The sequence below is a fragment of the Pagrus pagrus genome, assembly GCF_965226575.1.
Source record: "Pagrus pagrus genome assembly, chromosome: 3".
NCBI classification, from domain to species: Eukaryota; Metazoa; Chordata; class Actinopteri; order Spariformes; family Sparidae; genus Pagrus; species Pagrus pagrus.
Genome location: NC_140187.1, coordinates 36,203,814 through 36,217,637, shown reverse-complemented (window position 1 = coordinate 36,217,637; position 13,824 = coordinate 36,203,814). Strand labels below are relative to the sequence as shown.

At 41.0% G+C, this 13,824-nt stretch overlaps 1 protein-coding gene across 1 annotated transcript in view; it reads right to left on the bottom strand.

The window, feature by feature from the left end:
- Window positions 1–13,824, bottom strand: part of LOC311253364 (constitutive coactivator of PPAR-gamma-like protein 1) — a 44,245-nt gene that overhangs the window by 3,523 nt on the left and 26,898 nt on the right. Inside the window, 6 exon segments of the mRNA XM_084347277.1 lie at window positions 2,526–2,543; window positions 7,241–7,334; window positions 12,241–12,334; window positions 12,337–12,490; window positions 12,573–12,661; window positions 13,595–13,685. Coding sequence (XP_084203403.1) covers window positions 2,526–2,543; window positions 7,241–7,334; window positions 12,241–12,334; window positions 12,337–12,490; window positions 12,573–12,661; window positions 13,595–13,685 — 540 coding nt within the window.

The window sequence follows — 13,824 nt, the reverse complement described above, 5'->3', positions numbered from 1 at the left end:
AAAAGCCTTTTTTGCTCAGGCAATAGATGGACAATTGATGGACAGTAGGCTGTGTTAATGGACAGTATGATGCACAGTTGCACTACAGCCCTACAGCCCTGCACTAAAGAGTAAAGATGAGAACTCTTCGAAGTTGCCTCCTTGTCTTTCATTAGGTGCTTTAACCTATAACATCTGCATGACGTGAAATTATGATTGCTAATGCAAAAAAACGTCAACTTTCAGGAGTGCTGCCTTGGAGCACAAGAGGTGACTGTATTATTCCACTTAGGAAAAGTTCTTTTAGTCAGTCTGCATTCTCTGTTAGAGCTGCACTACAATGGAATTCCATCCCAACAACTATTAGAGACCTGAATACCTACAGTTTATTCAGAGCTCATTTGAAGAGATGGTTAATTGGTGCTCAGCTCTGTCAGCACTAGCACTTTATTACACCTTCCTGTCCTCGGTCCGTCTGCACTGAACCTGTAGCCATCTTGCTGTTGTCTGTCTGCCTTCATGTGTCGGCATGCATGTCTTATTGTGGTCTTGCTTTTATTGTGTATGCATGCAGTGGTGTGATGTGTCTTGCGTCATGGGTTTTTGTGCTGCATGTTTTGGGGATGTCTTGAATGATGTTTTCTGATTGATGTTATATATGTTTTTGAAGTGTTGTTAACTGCTGTGCATGTTTTGCAGATTGCCTTGGCCAGTAACTTTGTCATTTTAATCTTATTTTTCATGTTCTGTTCTGTTTTTAGGGTGACTTTAACATCTGTCTAGGGACTACAGATGAAAAATAGCCTCTTGGCTAATTCTGGCGCATTTACAGTAATGTTATCAATGTGCACTGTCCCTGTTTTCAAATAAACTTATTAAAGCATTTTTGTGTCCCCACCAATCTCAAAATCAAACCTACTCCCTTGGTTGTACAACCCTGATTCCAAAATATTTGACTGTAGTATAAACACAACAAAAACAGAATGCTATCATTTGCGGACAAAATGTGCTTACTGATGAGGCAAAAACATTAAATATTTTGTCTTTGTACCGTTTTCAATTGAATATATGTCAAAAAAGGTAAGCTTATTCTCATATTCTGTTTTATCTGTTTTACACAGCGTCCCAACATTTCATGAGAAAATAATTCAGATTAGTCTGTAAGGAAAATTATTCTTCGTTGCAGGCCAACAGAAAACATTTTACATGTGGAGGATTTATGTGTCTACTGTAGGTAAATAATCTAGGTAAGGTTGATCTTTTTTTTTTAAACTTTATTTGTAAAGCACTTTTCTAAACAAGGTTACAAAGTACTAAACAGAAAAGAGGGGGTCAACAGCAGATAAAAACAACAGAAATACAGATAAAACAACAGAAAATTATGAAACATCGTAATAGTTATATTTTGTTATTAAAATGACAATTTGATAATAATAAAGCCCAAAACTTATTAAGAATTCTTAAATGCCTTCCTATAAATGAAGAATTTAAGAAAATATTTTAAAAGCTGATAATGATGTAGCCTGCCTGATTTCAATAGAGAGTTCCACCGTCTGACGGCTCTTAGTGTAAAGGACCATTCATCTCTAGTTACAAGCCGAAATTTTGGAACATCCAGCAGAGATGCATTCACCGATCTTAGAGGACCGATACTAATACTTTGGATAAAAAAAGACAATTTAGAAATTGCTCGATGGTTATTTAGGGATCCAGATTATGATTTTTTTTTTCACAAGTGGTTGAATAGTTGCATGTTTGAAATAGTTTGGGAAGTTGCCAGAGATTAAAGAACTGTTAATAAGCAATTAAGTAAAAGGGGCGATAGTGGGGAAAACTTATTTTAAAAACGTGGTTGGAATGATATCTAAAACATAGGTAGAGGATTTCATGTAATAAATTACTTAACCGAGTGCCAGAGATGGGGACTCGAGTCTGAGACTTGGACTCGGGTCGCACTTAAGTCGCACAAACAGTGACTTCAGGCTTGACTTGGGACTCCACCTCAAAAGACTTCAGACTTGACTCGGACTGGAGCTTCGAGACTCCTGAACAACCTGTATTTCATGCAATTATTGCCTTTGTAAATCTAAATTTATTCATGTATTTCTATTTCATTTTATTGGTGCATATACGTTTGGGAAACGTGTGACGAGCTGCATGTCCCCTTTGCCATAATGTGCAACGTAACGCATGCGCTATGCGCACTTACAGATCAGAAAATGCATTGACCATGGCGACAACAAGTCCTCTCGGAGTTGTGCCTTTTTTTCAATACCTTTGGTTACAATAACTTTGTGCACAGTGGAAATAAGCGAACAGCTACATGCAAGGTGTGTGGCACCAGGATAAATGATGCAACGTCGAATTTCATCAGGCATCTCAAAATGCACCCAGACAGGTCGGTCACTAATGTGAAAGAGACATTAAACTTAGCATATATCGCCACAGGTAACAAGCTAACCATCAGAAAGTGTTGTGCTAATGCTGGGAACAGGCAGATTGCATCTTTATAGTTGGCCATATGATGTGACAGACTTACCTTAATATTTGACCAGGTCCGAGGGCTAGAGGGATGTGTTAAGTAGCAGAAGATTAGACTATACGATGCCCTAAGTTGGAGACCCAATGTTCAGAAAGTTCTGGATGTAAACAAAATTAAGCTAGCTCCATTAAAGCATACGTGATATTTTTCCTGTCACAAGTTCACATCCACTCTTGGCTGCCCACATTTTATTTCAGAAAAAAAAAAAAAAAATCATGATAGAAACATTGCAGTATTAGTTTAGAGCTATATCCTAGCTATATGTCAGTTTTATCATGCAAATTTTCATAATACTTACCAAAATGTTGAAAAATACAGGTATGAAATTGTGTTCACTTTCAATACAGATGTTTTCCCCTCACTTTGAACACTTTGATGAGGTTGGGCTTTACAGCCAGTTAGTAACACAGACAAACATCATGTATCCTTTGAGCAGATACCAAAATGTTGAAAAATACAGTTATGAAATTGAAACAGAGTTCTTAATATGTGTTTCTTCAGATTGCATTGCAGTAGACCCCATAAATTATCCTACATCTGATTTTGATACTGTACTGTATGGATGGTAGCAACAGGACATGCTTTGAATTCATAAAATTTAACAATACAGTGTTAGGGATAGATTAGATGGCCAGAGACTTGAGACTTGACTTGGACTCGTGACAAAAGACTTGAGACTTGATTTGGACTTGCCCCTCAGAGACTTGAGACTTGACTTAGGCTTCCAAAAAATGAATGGTGAACATCTCTGCCGAGTGCTGACATGTCAATAGTAACTGGGTAAGGACAGCCATGTAAGACATGGATCAGGTGAAATATTGGAACACATGCGCTCTAGCTTCTTCTGTCCAGTTATTATCATCAATGGGACCTGAGTGGGATGGACCATTAAAAACTGAGTAGATGACATTAAATAAAATGTTGGGGTTATGATTGTTACTTGATGGTATGGCAGAGAAGTAGGTTGATCTTGCTTGTTTTACATTCAATTTGTCTGCACAGACGTTTCAGGGGTCTGGTGTGGTCATTTAGCCAAGGGTGTGTGTTTGATCCAAACTTTCTTGATTTCACAGGAGCAATCAAGAATGGGGACATAGTTGCTGCTGCTGTTTTGAGGCAGGAGGGAAAAAGTCTCCTGTGAGAGTGAGATGCCAAAAATGTCAGTAATAACATAACCTAGCTGATCGGCACATGTTTTTAGTACACAACCAGGTATATTATCTGGACCAGCAGCCTTATTTATATTCACTCTCAAAAGGAGTTTTCTCCTGTCCGCTGTGGTTACTGATAGTGCTGGGCGAATACCGGTGTATATTTTATTTTTATTTATTTATTTATTTCGGCATGTTATTAGACAGTCATCATCACACATCATCTTAGTTAAAACAAGGTAGTACACATGGCCGAAAGGGAAAGCGGGAGAAGCAGATGCTTATCTAGTCCCGCCCCCATTACCCACAGAATACATTATTTCCACAAATTATATTTCTTTTGTATTTTGACGTACATGTTACAGCAGCATGCAGTGAACAGAGCTGCAGTCCAGCTCTAGACAGTCAACAGACTACGTGTGTGTCTGCACAGTGTCTATATTGGTCCATCATGAGTGAACAACAGTCTCTACTTGTTGCCTGGAGTGTAACACGGTCATAAGGTGGTCCAATCGATATAGGTTAGTTTCAGTTATTTGGTTGTTAACTGGGATGGTGTGAGAGCCAGTATTGCCGTCTTTATTCATCCATCTCTTCTGGAGCTTTCGCCGCGCTTAGCTTCACCAAGACCTCTCGATTAGAAGCCACGTCTGCTCGCATCTTTCCCATGTACTCGCAAATTGTGGAGATGCCAGATCGCATCTCCACCACAGCACTCCGAGTTTTGGCGTTGTCAGCCCTCACACTGGTCTGCTCGGCAGCGATCTTTCTCAGCTTCCGAAGTTGCATGAACATTCCGTATCCCAGGGAGAGCATTCCGATTGTCATGAACGTGAATATGTACACGTCCTCAACGTCCTCTATATCCATTGCGGCAAGGCACACGACTCTCCATTTTCCCCATCCATCCATTGTGTAGCCGGCCATGAAGGTCCCGTCCGGGCATGTAGGCTCACCAGAACCAGTACACCTTGTTGAGAACACTCTGTCGATTGCATTCAGTGACCAGTTTAGCAACTCCATCATGGACCAATTGATTCTCCTTTGTGTCTCGATTAACAGAGTCAGTTGAATTCTTCACACAAGTGGATATTTGTACTTTTTCGTTATGATATGAATTTTTAATGTACCCCCATACGGTGTATTTGATTACACAACGTCCGGAACACTACGCTGTGCGCCGCGTGACACTGTTTCAGAGTGGACCCTTTTAAATGTTGCGCTTGTAAACACGCATGGTGCGACTGCGTGGTGAGGGTAAACAGTAGTGCTCTGGTGCTACCTTACGGTGAAGATGGATAGGATAGACATTAGCCCCATTCACACTGCCGTTTGTATGCGGGGATCCTGGGCCAATTCTCCGCATCCTCCTTTGTGTGAAAGTCTCAGATGCGGCGAGGGGTGAAATTTCGCTTCACCTCTGATTCGCCTCCGGAGGTAGTATCAGAGGCGCAGTATTGGCGAACCGAACGAGTGTTCACTGTCTGATAACTAAACAGGTCCTTCACTCAACAAAATATAGATAAATGTCCCACAAAGCAACGTTACATGACCAAACAACAGTAACGTAGAAACTGGTCCTGTCTTTGGCAACTTATATGAGGAAAAAAATACTGCAGATATTCGTGGAGAAGTGTCTGTCCGACCGACTATTTCTGCCCGAAAAAGAGCATCTGTCCCCGGCAAAAACTTTAACTCACCAACTGTTTGTCGCGGTAAAAAAATCACCACAATGGCCAGCTCTCCCGACCGAGACTTCAGTTATCTTTACCCCATAAACAGCCTCCCTCTCCGCGAGTGAAAGAGTCAGACAGTGTCTCGTTTACTGATGGCGATTATGTAGGCTAATTATGTAATTAAGAGAAAAACGTAACTTTGTCATTTTCCAGGGTGTTTGGTGGGTCAGGATCCCAATCACAGCACATTATAACAGCATCCATATGATTATAAACAGTCAGCAGGTACATGTTTAGATTAACAGGACACCGGGGAAACACCTTGAAAAAACACATATGTCATCATCATGACGTGTACCGTCACGCCTCCTTTGGAGCCGTGGCCTCTTCACTAAGTCACACTTGTCTTAGATTTCCTTTTTAGATTTACTTGAATACTGTGTAGTGTACCTGGGCTTGAACTTGAAGCAAAAGTATAATTATTGCAAGTTGCACTACTTTTTGTATTGGTTTTATAAAAGATGTTTGTGAAATTTGCACAGTAAATGTTCTGTATTTTGACTGCAGTTGTCTTTGCATTCTGATTCCTCACTTCATTAGAATCATGAGTGGCTCTTCTTTGTAAACAGCATCATTTTCTGGGGCCATGCAAACCTGCATTACTAGTAGTGTGGAATTATTCTACAATATTCACTCATCATGACAGTAAAATAGACCTTCCTAAGTCAGTCTACTGCAGTAATTCCTCTCTCAACCAGTAGAAAATGCTGTGAACACCTGATTATACATGAAAAAAAAAATACCATCATATACCGTGAAACCGTTAGAATTTTGAAAAATACCATGATATACATTTTTGGTCATACCGCCCAGCACTAGTTACTGATGATGACCTAATAATGGCCAGCATAATATAATATATGCAACTTTAAATAGTGACCTAACTAAGCTTTGTGACATATCTTAGTCAGCCCTATTCAATCTCATTGTTTGATGATGTCTAGTGTATAGTAGTCCCACATCTTATACATACTATGCAAAATACTGTTCTTTTAAACTCCGGTGGCAGAAAATGATTTCTGTAATGTCACCCAGTGGAAGTAACACCATTAAAGGATAACTACCGTTTTTTACAATCTGGACCTTATTTCCAGCAAAATATATGGTCATGTACTCACCCAGATAACTTTGGTGTCATTCGGCGTCGTTCGGACAAAATTAGATCCAGTGTAGCGCCGATATATCCATATAATGCGAGTAACGGGGCATCGACACACAGCCTCTATATAACGCATTATCTACCACGAAACTAGTTCATTTCACCAATATTTTGTTACGATATGCTAGTGCTATTCCCCTTTGAGTCCGGGCTCGTCTGTTGTCAACATCCGGGGTCTGTAGGTTGCCCTACTACCTCTGACCTGGAAGATGTCGTCTCTGAGCTGCGCACGCACCCGCGACAGCCCAGCTTGTTTACCTGTAGCTGCTACTGCTAGTTTGACCCCGGATGTTGATAACGGACGGGCCCGGACTCAGAGGGGAATAGCACTAGCATATCGTAACAAAATATTGGTGAAATTAACTAGTTTCGTGGCAGATAATGCATTATAGAGGCTGTGTGTTGATGCCCCGTTACCCGCATTATATGGATATATCGGCGCTACGCTGGATCTAATTTCGTCCGAACGACTTCAAATGACACCAAAGTTATCTGGGTGAGTAAATGACCATATAGTTTGCTAGAAATAAGGTCCAGGTTGTAAAAAACGGTACTGGGACCCTGGGCTCACTAAGGTCACACACAGGTCAGCCTGGCAACACACAGATGTTTCACTTTAGTTACCTGGTGAGATGGCTCATCGCGTCTAATGTGTTCCTGATGTTTCACTCACCTTTGTTTGGTACCCCAGGTCTCCCTCTGCTGTGGATTCAGAATGTGGAGTATGTCCGTTTTTCTCCCACCCCCGCTTATGGTTACCAACATGACTGAAATCAACAGCAAACAAACAGTAAGATTCAATTTTAGCAGAGTTAAAATAAACCACTTATCACCTTTGGCTGACAATGAATGTAACTGAACAATGAGCCAATTGGTCGTGGATCGTGGATGCGCCCACTGCTATGGCCCTGCCTGATCGTGGATGCGCCCACTGCTATGGCCCTGCCTGATCGTGGATGCGCCTACTGCTATGGCCCTGCCTGATCGTGGATGCACCTACTGCCATGACCCTGCCTGACACCCACCACTACTGTCGCTAATATTAGTCACATCTCTGTTACATACGTTCCACTACTATTATCGTACTGCATTGCTACATACCATCCTTGCCATTGATCATTACTACTGTTATCACTAGTAATCACATTTCCATGTGCATTTCATCATTATTGCTGTAATACATCTTTGTGTACTTTCACTCCTGTCAACCATCGCTTATAATTGAATACATTGTGATCTCGTTGATCTGCTCTGTACATGCGACATCTATTGCACGTCTGTCCGTCCTGGGAGAGGGATCCCTCCTCTGTGGCTCTCCCTGAGGTTTCTTCCGCATTTTTTCCCTGTTAAAAGGGCCTTTTTTGGGGCAAGTTTTTCCTCACTCGAATCGAGGGTCGAAGGACAGAGGGTGTCGTCTCTGTACAGATTGTAAAGCCCTCTGAGGCAAACTGTGATTTGTGAATTTGGGCTATACAAATAAAATTTGATTTGATTTGATTTGATTTGAGCACAGTGCCACTTGCTTGTATCAACAGTAATTTGACAGTCTCTGAAAGCTCATCAGTCCTCTTATTTCATAATTGTTGCCAGAAGGAAGAAGAATGTGGGTTAAAGATAATATATCTGATGATGAAAGATAATGTCTCTGGTTCTGCTGAATCGATTTTGATACTGTTTCTTAACTGTCCATCATGAGTCCAACATTGTTAGAGGTGTGCAATGCAATGAGGAGAAGTGGAGAGGGCAGCATTTCGGATAACCTGTATTATTTTGCACTATGGATGCAGTCAAATAAAGGTCAATTAACACAACTGCGAATAAAGCATATAAGCGGAGAAGAGAGGACTCCTTATAACTTTAACATTTTTATTTTGCACTCACACACACAGTAAAGTTGTATATTTTCTTGCTACTGACGCATCATATCCAGTACAATTCACACACATGTAAAGCATTAAGCATATAAATGAGGAAGTTTGCGCTTATCTGAATATGTCAACTCAACGATTATAATAAATGTCAACACTAACATGATAATAATAATTAATAATTTTTGCAGAAGGGAAAAATAACTAACAGTAAAGTTACAGCAAATGCAGTCATGTGTTCTCACGAGCAAACGCTAATCTGTGAAATAAACAACATTTGATTGATACATGTTGATACAAACACAATAGGTATTCTACACAAACTGATTGTTTTCTTCATCTTGGAGGCCGGCCTATTGTGCGCAAGGGGCACTATGATGAGTCTCTGCTGTCTGTGTTGGAGTTTGACATGCACAGCATAACAACAGGGACTCCATGGCTTCATGGTGCATAGAGTGCTGCAGGAATGAGTCCTAAAACCTGGAAATTAGTTAGGATTTTTGCACTTCTGGTTCCCTCGTCTCTTAGTCAATAGGTTTTATGAATGGGTTTTTGGTTAAATGGTTAAAATAAGCTCTGTGTGGTTAACACATGCTTAAGAGATTTGCATGTTTTGTTCTGTGACATAAAATACATCAGTAATACCCAACTCATGAATTTTATAGGCTTTTAAGAGTCATAAAAAAATTGCTTGCTAACAATTGGTTAAATGACACTACAGAAGTTGATCAGGAACATTTAACATCATCACGCCGAACACAGAGACTCATCTCATCACTAGTCTGTCTTTACAGATTGACTTTAGTTGTAAAAAATTCAAGCTCTAACTTTACAACTTGTAGATTGCTTAATTTATAGTAGTAGTAGTATAGTATAGTGTGTATAGTACAGTAAGACGCTTAGTGGTGTGACGTTGAAGTCATGCGACCGGGATGCAGTTTGTTTACAGCCTAATATTAACATTTTTCTGACAATAACATTTCCGCTTCAATAGTCTCAAAAGTGGTGTTTGTGAGGATCATCTTTCTGAGCAACACGTGCAAATATCATAAACTTGTGTTTGCCAGAGAGCTTTTTTTCTGCAATAATCCAACTGAAAAATCCCATAGGCTTTTTGTCACACCAACCAAGGTGATGCTAACCTCTGGGTTGGCCTACAAAAATATTCTTGCAGCAATATATACACTGCTCAAAAAAATTAAGGGAACACTTTAATCACACATCAGATCTTGATGAATGAATTATTCAAATTGAAAATCTTGACTGATGTACATTGTATATACTTGTTGAGAACAAAATGACGTAACAATGGTCAATGGAAACCAAAATAATTAACCCATTGAGGTCTGGATTCAAAATCACACTGAAAATCAAAGTAAAAAAAGTGAAATCATAGGCTGATCCAACTTGCATGAATTTTATCACAGCAACTCATAGTGTGACTCAGCATGTGTATGGCCCCCACGTGCCTGTATGCACTCCCGACAACATTTGGGCATGCTCCTGATGAGTCGCCTGTCATGTGCTCAGTGTGAACCTGCTCTCATCTGTGAAGAGAACAGGGAGCCAATGGCGGACCTGCCAATTCTAGTATTCCCTCTCTAATGGCAATTGACCTGCATGGTGCTGGGCTGTGTGCAAAGGTCCCACTAGATGTCGGGCAGTCATGCCACCCTCATGGAGTCTGTTTCTAACAGTTTGGTCAGAAATATTCACACCAGTAGCCTGCTGGAGGTCATTCTGTAGAGCTGTGGCAGTGCTCCTCCTGTTCCTCCCTGCAAAAGGAGCATATACCAGTACTTCTACGGCCCTGTCCAGCTCTCCTTGAGTAATGGCCTGTCTTCTAGTACCTCCTACATGCCTTTGAGACTGTGCTGGGAGGCACAGCAAACCTTCTTGCAACTACACAAATGGATGTGCCATCCTGGAGGAGCTGGACTCCCTGTGCAAGCTGATTGGGCTGCAGGTACCTCCTCATGCTACCAGTAGTGACAGGGACACTAGCAGAACACAAAACTAGAGAAGAATCAGTCAGGAAGGATAAAGAGAGAGCAACTGTCTGTGGCCACCACATCCAAAACCATTCCCTTTTAGGAGGTTGTCTTGCTTTTGCCTCTCCATTGCATCTGTTGTCACATTCATTTGCACCAAAGCAGGTGAAATTGACTCACAATCACTTGAGCTTCCTAAATGGAAAGATTGATATCCTTGAGTTTAACTGACTTGTGCTATACTGTCATAAAGTGTTTCCTTCATTTTTTGAGCAATTGTATAATATACAGTACTGTGCAAAAGTTTTAGGCATGTGTGAAAAAATACTGTTAACTAAGAATGCTTTCAAAAATGGAAGTGTTAATAGTTTATTTTCAACAATTAACAATATGCAGTGAATGAACAGAAGAGAAATCTAAATCAAATCAGTATTTGGTGTGACCACCCTTTGCCTTCAAAACAGCATCAAGTCTTCTAGGTACACTTGCACACAGTTTTTTTAAGGAACTCGGCTGGTAGGTTGTTCCAAACATCCACAGGTCTTCTGTGGATGTAGGCTTCTTCAAATCCTGTAATCCCAGACAGACTCAATGATGTTGAGATCAGGCCTCTGTGGGGGCCATACCATCACTTCCAGAACTTCTTGTTCTTCTTTACGCTGAAGATAGTTCTTAATAACATTGGCTGTATGTTTGGGTTCGTTGTCCTGCTGCAGAATAAATTTGGGGCCAATCATACACCTTCCTGATGGTATTGCATGGTGGATAAGTATCTGCCTGTATTTCCCAGCATTAAGGACACCATTAATCCACCAAATCTCCAACTCCATTTGCATTAATGCAGCCCCAAACTTGGAACCTCCACCATGCTTCACTGTTGCCTGCAGACACTCATTATTGTACCGCTCTCCGGCCCTTCGGCGAACAAACTGCCTTCTGCTACAGCCAAATATTTCAAATTTTGACTCATCAGTCCAGAGCACCTGCTGCCATTTCTCTGCACCCCAGAGTTGGCTGCAACTCTTCCATGAAGACCACTTCTGGCCAGACTTCTCCGGACAGTAGATGGATGTACCTGGGTCCCACTGGTTTCTGCCAGTTCTGAGCTGATGGCACTGCTGGACCGATTACAAAGGGAAATAAGCTTGATGTGTTTTTCACTGTTTCATCTGCAGCACTAAATTTCCTTGGCCAACCACTGCGTCTATGATCCTCAACGTTGCCCGTTTCTTTGTGCTTCTTCAAAAGAGCTTGAACAGCACTCGAAACCCCAGTCGGCTTTGAAATCTTTGTCTGGGAGAGACTTTGCTGATGCAGTATAACTACCTTGTGTCTTGTTGCTCTGCTCAGTCTTGCCATTGGTGTATGGCCTGTGACATGAAACTGTATTCCACAACCTCACCTTGGTAGCAGAGTTTGGCTGTTCCTCACCCAGTTTTAAGCCTCCTACACAGCTGTTTCTTTTTCAGTTAATGACTGTGTTTCAACCTACATGTGAAATAGATGATCATTAGCACCTGTTTGGTATAATTGGTTGATCATACACCTGACTATAATCCTAGATTTTTCTTTTGTTCACTCACTTTTCATTTTGTTAATTGATGAAAATAAACAAGTATTTTTTATATTTTTGAAAGCATTCTTAGTTTGCAGCATTTTTTCACACCTGCCTAAAACTTTTGCACAGTATTGTTGCACAGTAAGTCTTCACTGTGCACAATTTTGATGCACATATGTCAGTGTTCCTGTCAACATGACAAAATCTGCAACAGCTAAGGAGTTTCTTCATTAAGAGACAGTGACAGAGTACTCACTTGGCAGTAGTGCCTGAGCGCTCTTCATTTTCAGAGGAGGAGGATGTGAAGGAGGCATTCAAGAAAGCAGCCTCTGTGTGGTCTGGGCTGCCAACCTGGCCGGGTTGATAGGAGAGGACCTCTCATACAGCGGTGTGTGCTTCCCTTCATGAGGAATGTTGCTGAAGTTGTTCTGCTCTGGGGGGCCTCTCTCCACACAGTCCAGAGCCAGGCTGTGCTCCACCACAGCCTCTGGATAAGCATGCTGGACCTGGAGACAGTAAGGGAAAACTTGAATGAAGCTGAACCAGATGCAGTATTTCACTGTAGAGTGCAGTGGATTTCAAACTCACCCCAGGTTTTACAGGCAGCGACACCTGAGGAATATTGAACATTTTTGGAGATGGCACTGCAGCAGGCACACCCATGTGATTTGGTCTCACTGTGAAAAAGAAACCCAAAACATTTTAGCCCATAGACCAAGGAGAGCCTGGACCTGCTGCACAGAGTTATCAGTGACAACTAGGACACTTCAGCGTTAACCTGAAAGCGTTAAAAAATTCCTTAATTTCCTTAATTTAAATCTTTTAGATTACAATCCTGGTCATATTGTATATATTTAACAATATATGCCAAAAAGTTTTTTTAAAAATCAAGTTCTTTGTATTCTTATATCAAAATCTAGTCATGTTCCCTTCCTGTAAAACAAACCATGAAATGTGCTTTCATAGGCATAAACCAACCACTTCCAACCACAATACCAATCAAACTTCAACTTTCAGCAGCACAGAGCTAAAATTCATTAGTTAGCTAGCTAGTTTCCCCAAAATAAGGTGGGCTAAGGTTTGGGCCGCTGACTGGAATGTGTTCACTTTAAGGAAAGTGGTATATGTGACAGCTCCAAAATATGTGCAAGGCATTTAACATTCAACTGCTTCACCAGCTACATGTGGTGTTTCTGCTCCTCCTTGTAATGACAAAACAGTTTGATTGAAATGTGCAGACATTTCTCTCACATTCACATATTTTGCCTCGTCATGGCAGCAAAAGATGTTAACAACATTAAAAAGATCGCTGGCACTAGATACAATCATAACTAAATTAATGACACGTAATGACACTGCATGGCTAGTAGTCTGAAGGCACTTTCGGACATAAAACACTGTATATTCGAAAGAAAGGGGGGCACCTGTGCCCATTAAAGGAGAAGGGATCTGAAATTTCTCAATCTGTCTTTGTTTCTCATCTCTAACATTTTAGATCAGCCGACGGAGACCAATTTTGACATCATCCATCTACATCTACAAACTAAAGCTGCAGATGAACACCACCAATAATATTCAAGACCACACAGTTCAATTATACAGAAACCCACCCAAGTGGGGAGGGAAGTGAGGGGGTTTGCTGGCCACTAAGTAATACTCCACTGCCTTCTCGAAGCGGATGACTTTGTCATCAGTGCGCGACTGGAAAAAAAACGACAAAAAAAAACATGAAATAACATTAATGCACATAGAGCAGTCACAGAATAAAAAGGGGAATTATTTTCAACTTCTCAGTTAACAACGAATACCTATGGGCAGAATGGCTATTTTTGGTTCCTCT